This window comes from Halyomorpha halys, unplaced genomic scaffold (assembly GCF_000696795.3).
Source record: "Halyomorpha halys isolate HHAL.00 unplaced genomic scaffold, Hhal_1.1 Scaffold448.1, whole genome shotgun sequence".
Lineage (NCBI taxonomy): Eukaryota > Metazoa > Arthropoda > Insecta > Hemiptera > Pentatomidae > Halyomorpha > Halyomorpha halys.
In genome coordinates, this window is record NW_027107821.1 from 412,966 (window position 1) to 424,057 (window position 11,092).

At 28.8% G+C, this 11,092-nt stretch overlaps 1 protein-coding gene across 9 annotated transcripts in view; it reads left to right on the forward strand.

The window, feature by feature from the left end:
• Window positions 1–11,092, forward strand: part of hyd (E3 ubiquitin-protein ligase hyd) — a 64,608-nt gene extending 53,516 nt beyond the window's left edge. For 7 of the 9 annotated variants that reach the window (XM_067046169.1, XM_014423955.3, XM_014423960.3 and 4 more), the window contains 8 exons: window positions 255–449; window positions 614–788; window positions 2,286–2,496; window positions 4,155–4,361; window positions 4,442–4,589; window positions 4,726–4,956; window positions 5,921–6,178; window positions 10,778–11,092. In XM_067046169.1, coding sequence (XP_066902270.1) covers window positions 255–449; window positions 614–788; window positions 2,286–2,496; window positions 4,155–4,361; window positions 4,442–4,589; window positions 4,726–4,956; window positions 5,921–6,133 — 1,380 coding nt within the window. In that variant the 3' untranslated portion in view covers window positions 6,134–6,178; window positions 10,778–11,092. Of the gene's footprint in view, window positions 1–254; window positions 450–613; window positions 789–2,285; window positions 2,497–4,154; window positions 4,362–4,441; window positions 4,590–4,725; window positions 4,957–5,920; window positions 6,444–10,777 lie in introns of those variants that run through there. The other 2 variants (XM_067046170.1, XM_067046172.1) reach the window with 1 other exon arrangement.

Genomic DNA, 11,092 nt, shown 5'->3' on the forward strand with positions numbered 1-11,092 from the left:
TATATAAATGAATAAAGTAATTGTAAATAGGCTTTTTAGTTTTTAAAATTTATTGTTGCTTTATTTAAATCACAACCTGAGGTATGAGAATGGCTTCTTTTGTTTACAAGTAACTAATGACTGTTGACATTACCAACACGGCACTGGTATCTGAGATTCGCAATAATCAAAGAATATCTGAAATTGTTACTTGATAATACTTATTTTAGAAAAAGAGCAGGGCATTATTATTATTTTTTTTTGTGTGTTTTTAGACTCGTTCTTCAGCTTCTTCAAGGTGTAGGTCTCCCAGAAGGTCATTGTCCATTGATGCAAGATCGTTTGCTCCTTCATCCCAAGCTGTATCAGCTACCAGCTCAGCAACATCGACACCCAGTGATGCTTCTCAGGCCAACAATGATCACCTCTCTTACCACCAAATAACTCTTGGGGAAAGGCTATATCCCAAGGTATTATTATATCTTTTAAATGCAGTTTATATATTAAGCATTTATATTAACTTATTGAATTTTTTAATAGTTGATTATCACAACTCCTTGTAGTATCTTGTTTTTTATTCAACTAGATAGTTGATATGAATCTGAGTTTTTAAGTTTTATGCTCTACTTTTTAGGTGCATGCGTTGAGACCTTCATTTGCAGCAAAAATAACTGGTATGCTTCTGGAACTATCTCCTGCACAACTCCTCATGCTCTTGGCCTCTGAAGAAGCATTGAGGCAAAAAGTAGAAGAAGCTATGCAGATAATTCTAGCCAATGGTCATCAGATTGGCAATCATACACTATTAGGTAAAAAAGGATCATCAAAAATACTTCTTGAATTAATTGTCATTACTAGATGTTATTTTTGTATATTTGTGCATAAATTTTCATTTTTTTTTTTTTCATTTTTCTAATTTTCATTTTCTTTAGTCACTTTACTATATATTCTCATTCTCTTGGCAGTTTCTCTTTGGCACTCATGTGTATAATTCCTTGTTCTCTGTCATCTCTTTTCCTATTAACATTGCTGTGTGTTATAATCCCTGTAGTATAATTTCTCTTTTTGTTGGTTTGATGCTATCCAAACCATTCCTCCTCCCCTCCTTATGGGTGAGTATTAGTTATAACAATTTAAATTTTTTATGAGTTAGTTTTTCCTGCTGACAGTTATTCATCTGAAATCACATGTGACTACACCATAACCTTAACATTGTATTCATATCTAGAGGTATTTTTATAGTTTTGGTAAGTCAGCTTTCCCTTTTTCCATGTTATGTTTCATTCCTAAACTTTTCAGCTTTATCTACCTTCTCTCTTCAAAGAAAGCCCATTTTTTACATAATCTATTCTTCTAAATTACAGTCCACTTGTTTTCTAAGTTTCAGTTAGATTTTCCGAATACCTTGTTATACCAACCGAAATACATTGTTCTCCATATTAACCCTTTTTAGATTCTGTTGTAAGCCATGCAGATATTGTTTATTTTGACTTATTATTTATCTATCTCCCATTTAGTTTTACAAATTTCAGTGAAAATATTAGGGAAAAACATTGTCATTCTTGCACTCTTTTAAAGAAAAGTAAGGTAGCAGCGAAGGAAGTCCCAACAATCGAACGTAAAAATATGTGGTACATCATAACATGATAAATATTTTGGTTCAGGTCCAATTCAGGGTCAAGATCAACAAGCCGCTAATCGAAGATGTCTGTTAATCAGGTTGTGACCAGTCAAGGATTTTTGTTTGGAATATGGATTTCAAATGTTATTAAACTTCTATCGAAGAAAGCTTAATGTTACCTGCAATGTATGACGCAGATATTGATCTGTCCCCAGCTTTGCTCTCAGCAGTTCTTTCAAATGGTGTGTTTTAGCATCTTCACCCAGATTTCCTTATAGCCCTGATGCTGTACCATTTGACTTTGTCCTCTTCGGTCAATGTCATATTTTTTTAAAGACTAGCACTTTAAAAACTATGTTAAATCAGGATGTGAGGAATTTTCCCCTAAAAAAATGATGCATGGTGTCACTGTCAAATTCTACTTCTGGTAGAAAGATGGATTAAAGTAATTAAGAATAATGGCTATTTTGAAGATTAATTGTAATATGTAAATTTTAATGAAACTTATGCCTTGAGACTTTAGTTACAATCTTGTAATTGCAATAATTTTTACTATGTATAGTTTTTGATAAGTCATGTTGGTGGAAGATGAAAGGAGAAAAGTTTTCCTATAATAGTTAATATTACAACCATTTGTTTTTGTAAATATCTTATTACCAGTCAACTAATGATTTTTATATTTCAGAAATGGACTTATTATCTGCAACTAATCCATCTAAATCAACCTCCAGCAATACCCCAGTTAATTCCGATGTGTCCGTAAGTGAGACCACTGAAGAGGTTGTTGTAGAAGACAATGCACCTCTTTTTTACACACCTGGTAAAAGAGGGTTCTGCTCTCCTCGGCAAGGACGGGCAACATTCGAACGTATAAATGCATTCAGAAATACTGGGAGGTAAATAATTTTTTTTTTCTCCCCCCTTAGTTTGGTATTGATGGTACTTCAATATTTGGGATTATATATAAGGGGTATTCATGATCTTTGGTTTAACATGTTAAAGCGTGGTAAATGGAAAAACTCATGTTAAATCGAAAAAAATTGCCTTCTTTTACCGTGGTAAAACGAAATAACATTTAACATGGCTGAGAGTCTGTTACTTGGTGTGTTAAATGGAGAATGACGTCACACAATAGACCAGTTGAGATCGCCGCCATTTTTGTTGTTGTGACAGCTCAGTTCTTTCGTGTGTTTGTGGTATTCATATCCCTGTTATTAAACCAGAATGGATAATTTTAATGATACATGTGAGCAAAAAAAAAACAGTAAAAAAAACAATGTAATTTCATTCTACTATCTGAAAATTTGTAAACGCTCGCCAGAAAAAAATCTCACTATATGAACCATATAATTATTCTTAGGGGACATATGTCCCAGAATAAAGTTATTTTTTCATTTCATTTCATAAGCTAAACTTTCACACAAATTCCACTTTTCACTCACTCTAGGCATGTTGTAGTTAATTACTTAAATCAAAACTGAAGTAAACAATAACATGAGGGTCTGGAAGGAAGGTTATAAACATAAAGGCTTATACAACAAGCTGCTGAGAAAATCCGCTAGGGGCTCTTATGCATTTAACGTTTAACATGACTTAATAGGGCTGCTCACAATCTTATAGTTATAACATTTAACATTTAACACATCATGAATAATACCCCTAGTGTGCTAGAATATAGGGGAAAAAAGACTAAACTGGACTAAATACTGTATTACAATCCTACTCTCCTATAATTAATTTTAAATTCAATTTAATAACTGAATTGTGCATAATTCTTACAAGTAAAGTACAAATTTTACTTACTGTTTATATTTTGTATTTTACATCCATGATCTGCGAAATTCAGAATTAGCATAACAATAAACTATAATGTTACTTTATTCTATTATGAAATGAATTTCTGATGGTATGCAGACTCATTTAATATCTTTAAATGAGCTGTTGTTTCATGTATATATTAAAGGTCTATTTAATCCATTGTATGCTGAACAATTAAAAACTAGTAAAGAAAGTCTACAGTATTTACTTTTGTTTGGTTAAATTATAATTAGTTATGTGTGTGTGGATCATATATTTATATGTAAAATTAAGTTTAAAAAAAATTTTTGATGGGTTGAAAAATATTCTCTATTTTTTTTTTTTACCTGAGGTGAGTGAAAGATGGAGCAAGTTATGTTGGGAGAATATGATGAATGATGTGAGAGATTTAAGTTTTGAAAAATTGAAAGGTATTGGATGAAAACAATTACTAAGAATTAGAGTATTCATGTCAGAGTCAATTAGTCATCACATTAGTTTTATTTTTAATTATCCCTTTGTCTTTTATTTAATTAAAATTATAAATAATTAGTGCAATTAATTAATTATTATTTGTATGCTATTGGAATATGTTATTGTGAAACAATAGGAAGGTGTATTATTTATTATTATTTTTTTTTTCATTCCTTGTAAACTGTAAATTTTGCTTCATTGTGTGTTAACTAATTCTTTCTGTTTGTTTTAAAATACAGTTAAGAGAGAGGTGCAAGTCTAAAATTTATTATTTTGTTTTCAGATTGATCGGTCTCTGCCTCTTGCAGAATGAGCTACTCCCTCTCTTGTTGAACAGGCATGTTCTCAAGTTCATTTTAGGTCGGCAGATAAGGTTCCATGACCTTGCTTTCTTTGATCCTGTGATGTATGAATCTCTTAGGCAACTGGTTATTGATGCTGAATCAAAACAAGGAAACTCACTCTTTTCGGCACTTGACCTCACATTTAGGTAGTTTTCAATTCTTTATACTATGTACTTTAAACTCTTTCTTCATTTTTTATTTGATTGCATTACCATTTATTTTTCAGTATCGAACTAAGCCCTGAAGAAGGAGGCGGGAGTGTGGAATTAGTGCCTGGGGGTAGAGATCTTGAAGTGACATCAGCAAATGTTTATGACTACGTTAGAAAGTATGCTGAATATCGCATGTATAAATCACAACAAAAAGCCCTTGAGGTAAATATTAGAAGAAAAGTTATGTTTTTGTCTAATAATTCTATTTATTTCTTATTTTATATTCTTCCTCATCCCTTCTATTTAAATTAAAACATTTGTATAGTCACCAATAAGACAATTTGTGGTTTTCTTACAGGCCATTAGGCAAGGAGTTTTTGATGTACTTCCAAGTTGTTCCCTGGATGGTCTGACTGCTGAAGATCTTCGCCTCCTTTTGAATGGTGTTGGTGATATCAACGTCTCGGTTCTTATATCCTATACTTCATTCAATGACGAGTCAGGAGAAACGTCAGAAAGACTGCTGAAATTCAAGAGATGGCTTTGGGCAATTGTTGAAAAAATGACTCACATTGAAAGAATGGATTTAGTTAGTATTGATATTATTTATTTAATTAATTCATATAAACTGAAATAATTTTAAATTTTATGTAAATTCATCAACTATAAAGGTTTCATATATTCAAACAGTCCTATTTAGTTTTAAAATGCTTGTGTAGCAAGTAATTTTAATTTATTGTTTATAATTGATTAAGTTGATACTACTAACTCATACAAATAATAAAATTTATACTAAAAACAAATAATTATAAAACAATAATAATTTCGAGTCTAATATCATTTGAAAGTAAAAGGAAGCCAAATAGTTTTACTTGAAGACTAATAATCACGTTGATATACTTCTAAATTAAAAACAAAATAGATGAAATGTAATCCATCAGTTATTATACTGAATTTGTTTTCATGCTCTATTATCTATTATAATAAAATATATCATAGATGATCATTCAAAGCTTGGTACGTGTTTCCATTGAATCCATATCAGTGGCTAGTGACGAGAGGAAACTTGTTAGGTTTGCTAGGATTTCTGAACTTGCCCATAAAAGGTTTCTCTTTTCTGTTATGCTTATGAAAGTTGGTAAAGTGTTACCTATCCAAATACTTAAAATATTTTCTCTTCTCTCTTTTAACTATATAACTAGGGGATTTAAATTAATTTTTGGATGATGTCATTGGAAACTTAAATATTGTCACTTGTCATCATTAATATATTAGACCTTGGTATTTAAAAAAAATCTTTGACGTATTACATAACTAGGTGTCGATTCGGAGACGTAACAATGAACAATCGAATTATGTGCTAAAATTGAGATGTAAAAGAAAAGTTCATTATATAACTTTCTTTTATTTTAAGAGGGAAGTAAATTTTATTTCATACAGTGAGCTCATCCAAAATTTTATAATTATTCATTTTTTTGTTTTATCTATATTTAATATTTTAGTTTGTTTTGCTTCTTTTTAATTAGATTATATGTAAAAATTTTTATATATAGGTATACTTCTGGACTGGTTCTCCAGCCCTACCCGCTTCTGAGGACGGGTTCCAGCCAATGCCATCAGTGACCATCAGGCCGGCCGACGACACTCACCTCCCGACCGCCAACACCTGTATCTCAAGACTTTACATCCCCTTGTATTCCTCACGGCAGGTCCTTAGGCACAAACTTCTGCTTGCAATCAAGACAAAGAACTTCGGATTTGTATAAATTATCTTTATTTATTTGTGTCATCTTCGCTCACAATGGCACAAGGTCAGGTTTCTTTTTGATTTTGTAGTTTTTTTTTTTAATGATTAATAATTTAAAAAAAAAGTATATACATTCATTAAACTTACCCAATATCGATGCCTGCTTGATCATGAAAATTCTACAAAGCCTTTGTTTTCTCCAATAAAGATATTTTACTTCTGTGACACAGTAATTTATATGTTATGTTATTAGTCTTATTTAATAAATGTTTGATTTCTGTTGTTAGTTTTGTTTATTAAAGTTCAATAAATACATTATTACAGTGGTATAGTTGCTAACTTTTTCTGAAAGAGAATCTTCTATGTATTTTTTTTGTTACAATTAATTTTTTAATTAAACATTCCAATCTTTATTATTTTTTTTAAATAATTCAAACAAATTACCTATTATTGTTTTTCAATTCATTTAATTATTAAATAATGATGCAATTGTGTTAAGAATTAATTTCTTTAACTCTCATAATGATTAAATTGCTTTTAATTTATATACTTTTATAAAATTATTTTCAGTTATCAAATATTTGATTTGCTTAGTTTCATCGATTTTAAATGTCTATTTGTGTTTTACAAGTATAAGTTATCATTGGATGAGATTAACATTAAATGATTAGGGCTTAATGTTTTCAGACAATGAAAATGATTAAAGGTTTATTTTAGATAGGAAATAATGAAGGTGGAATAATGATTGTTGTATAATTAATATTCAGGTTTAATTTTTTTGTTTGTGTAATTACTTTTATATTGACTAAAGTTAATTTATGTTATACTTTTTTTTTTTAGATACGAGTTTTTCTTTTGCCTTTAATGCATGGGAAAAGTATAAAAAATTAAGTAGTAATAATGAGGCACTTTACATTATCTGATTTTTATTTTTTACTATCCAATAAGTTTATTCAAAGGTCTCAACATTTTTTCAACAAATTCCAAAACATTCATAATAATGTTAACTATGTTGAAAATTGTTAGTTATAAAATTTAAATAATAATAAATTGAAATATATTGTCTGAACCAAAAGATTTATTGGCAGTCTAAAAAAAATAAACAAATAGTAATGATAATTGTTTTATATCCTTCACCCAAAGAGAAAAAAGATATATATTTATTCTAGAAATAAATAAAACTATCTGAAATTCTGTATGCAAGTTTCAGAAACTTTCATTCAAACTTCAATTTCATTTATTTCTCTTTTACGGCTATACGGGATGTTCTTCTTAATGAAAGTATTTTACAATTAGAAAAGTGAGAACTCTATGAATTTTATAAATAAAATAAAAATGTTAACAACTATTTCTTGTAATTAAGATAATTTTAATAAACAATTTTTTGTTCATTTAGTCCTGGAGGGATAATTTTAGTTTCAAGTACTAAAAAGTATTTTATAACCCTGTATTCCCTCAAAATAAATTATTATTGTACATATTCGTAGAAGTGTAAGGGTCTTGATAAAATGATGAACTATATAGAAATAATTTTATTTATTTATTTGAAATATGAGAAATAAGTTGTTATCTTTAAATCTTATTCTGTTTAAATTTCATTACATACAATTTTTAGTTGCAACTAATATTTATGAATGTTGTAGAATTTGTTTGAAAATAGGTAAACAAAATAGTTATTTTTAAAATTTTATTTCTAAAAAAAGTTATGCATGATTTTGTTTGACTTTCATAATTGTTTTTGGCAATTCATAAAATACAATATTTTTGTTTCTTATGACATTGTGTTACTAGACTTGCTGTTTGGATTATAACCTTATCCAAAATCTTGTTTAATTTTAAATGTGAACAATAACTTAGAGATATTATTGAAGTTGATTAAGTTTTTCATCTCAAAAACTGGGAAGCAAAGCGCTGAAGCCGCAGCCACATGTCAATGTTTTTATTTATTATACTTTTACCAATTTTCCTCTTCTTTTTGGTCTTTAAACAAGGCTTTCTTCACATTTTTTCTATGGATTGATTTGACAGTAACACTATTTTGCCTTTGTATTATACAGCCCTTTCTAATAATTAGTAATCAAGCTGATGAGACCTATGAGTTACATATAATTGAATGCCATGTTTTTGTACACGATTATGTCTTAAAAATAAATTATCAAAGAAAATTATAACACAAAATTCATATTATAAATTAATGATCAGAGACAATATAATATCACAAAATTCATTAGATTAAAATTTCGATGGCTGATTTTTTTGTATGCCTATAATAGATTATTTGAGAGTGTGAACTGTAAAAGTTCTTATATCATTTTTTTTATTTAAAGCAAGATGGCAAATACATTACCAATCATCTATGTTTAATAGTAGAATGAACAGTCTCAATCTGTCTAAAGTGACCCGTTTCATTACTTATTTATACCTGAGTCACTGACTGTTTCAAAACTCATCATGCAGGAATTGGTGTTCTGCAAAAATATTTTATTCACATAATGAAAATTTTTCCTTTTTAAGTTGATGCCTCTATTGGCTGAACAAGCAGCATATTATTGTGCCAATCTATGATTTATCTGTTTGCAATAGTTATGAAAAAACCAGGAAATGGGTAACTCTACCAAGCTCTTTCTGTACCCTGTGGAGTATGTATACCACACTTAAAGAAACTCTGCTCTGCAACTTTTATTTGAATCATTTTTAATTTAGAACAACTGTTTCTGTAATTAAGATGTTACAACTATTTTAAATTATTTTTTAGAGCAGATGAAACTGCAATGGGAGATGTTAGTTTATCATTTCGTAGTTATTATAGTTTATTTATTTTTTATAAGTTAAGGTATTCAACCCTTAGGCACTCTTTACACTGCATAACTATGATAAGACTCAACGATTATCTGAGTATCTTGGAAATTACTTCTGACATTAAATATAAGAGATGCCATATTACGCGACTTGAAGGATACCTATATCCTGTACACAGGATACCTGTCTCAGGCAACTCAATGGATAAGTTGTCCATGAGTTGTATCTCTTCAAATTTATGAAATTTGATAAAATTAAGTTTAAACAATAATTTTGTTCATAATTTGCTTATAAAAAAATGTAACATGATCATAATAAACTCAACACAAACAATAAATGACACTAAAATATAGTAAAATTCAACAATTTTGCCAAACTCATTTTAAATATTAAATGTTCAACTACAGTTTCTTAAGCTTATTCTTCTTCATTTCAGTTGGCAAGTAAGTGATTCCCAAAATGTAAACTTCTTTAGTCAATGGAAAACAATATTTCTGTTGAGAAATTTATTAAACAACTTAATTTTGCTGAACATAATGCAGAAATTTTATAAGGTTTCTAAATAAATATATAATGTAATTTTGAGTCATTTGGTTTAATGGACAAATATATTGAGAAAACCCAATATTAAATTCATGTCTTTATTATATTTTTACCAAACACCATCGTTTTTGTAAATCATATTAAATATATAAGACTAAAAGATGCTGAACATGACAAAACTTGGTTGTAGACATTTTATTTTAGGAGTTTTAGCTTCTCTAATAACAAAAAGATAACTTTTTTTTTTGAGCTAAAACGTTTTCTGGCACTCATGCAAAATATTTTTAATTCAACTGCCTTGTGTTATTCCACCTGTACTTTTTTTTATTATATTAATTATAGTACTGTATGTAAAGTCATCATCTAAAAACATTAGCGCTGGCAGATTCCTTTTTTATCTGTTTTATAATTCACTACATTTTTCATACATTTTATAATGTTAATTGATTTCATATATTTTCTAATTTTTGAATCTTCGGTGCTATTTAAAATTGTGGTTATTATGTACGCTGTGTCTAGCTAGTGCCGTTGCGTTAATGTTCTTTGAATTTTTAGTTTCACCAGTGTAATATTTATCTGGGCACTGCTGACATTTAATTTTGTAAAAATTTTTTTCATAATCTTTAATTTTGTCTTTCATGTTAGTCAGGTGTTTTTTCTTATCTGTTATTATTTACACCTGTTATTGTAATACTTTAAGAAAGTGGCATTCACCTGTGGCACACTTGGGGCATAAGCTTGCGGCATCCACGTTTAGGAACATTTGAGTTAGTATAACGATAAGATTAAAAAGGCTTAAGCTTAGTATCTGATTTTTCTAGCTCTTAAGCAATTACAAAGAAACAAGAGGAAGAGTTCCTTTGAATGTTAAAATAATACCGCGTTCTATTGATTCTTCTTTTTCTGCAATAATGATAATAATAATAGGTGACAATGATATCACTTTTCAAGTGGTAGTTAGAGCTAGGCTTGAAACAGGCTGAAGAGAATGGATTAATGAGGCTTGAGTATCCATTGTGTCTTCCTTGAGTTATCCAGTGTGAAGAGGATGGGCCTTATATCAAAATATATTATATATTGATTTTAACAACTGTTCTGATTCGTTTGATCTTCCTTCTTGGAGCCAACTTTTAAATATCTTGTCTTAACTGAAGTCATTAACAAGAAACATTTGCTTATAATTTTCAAGTTTTAGCGGGTGGTTTGTCAATATTACTTAACTGAGAAAAAATAAAATTGTGAAATGCCATACAATTTTGATCGTTCAAAATGTGTATTATATTTATTTTTTCAATTATTTCATAATGCTTTTATGTTTTAGGTGTCAGATATAATCGTCAACGTCTGCCACATCCGATATTTTGTAATTCCCTTCGAATTAAAATTCTGTGAAATAATTTTTAAGTTAGATCTTTTTAGCTTTAGAATATATATACATATATAAATATTATATATAAATATGAGACGAATTGATTAAATAAATTTTTAGTTAAAAAAAAAAATAATAACTATTTGATTACTGTTTAAAGAAAGCGTGTGTCGTTCATTTGTAAATGTATTCCAATATAAATAAATATTTGTATGCTATTATATTAGTTATTAAATAAGAGGACACTGCTTAGATTGTCTTTAGTAA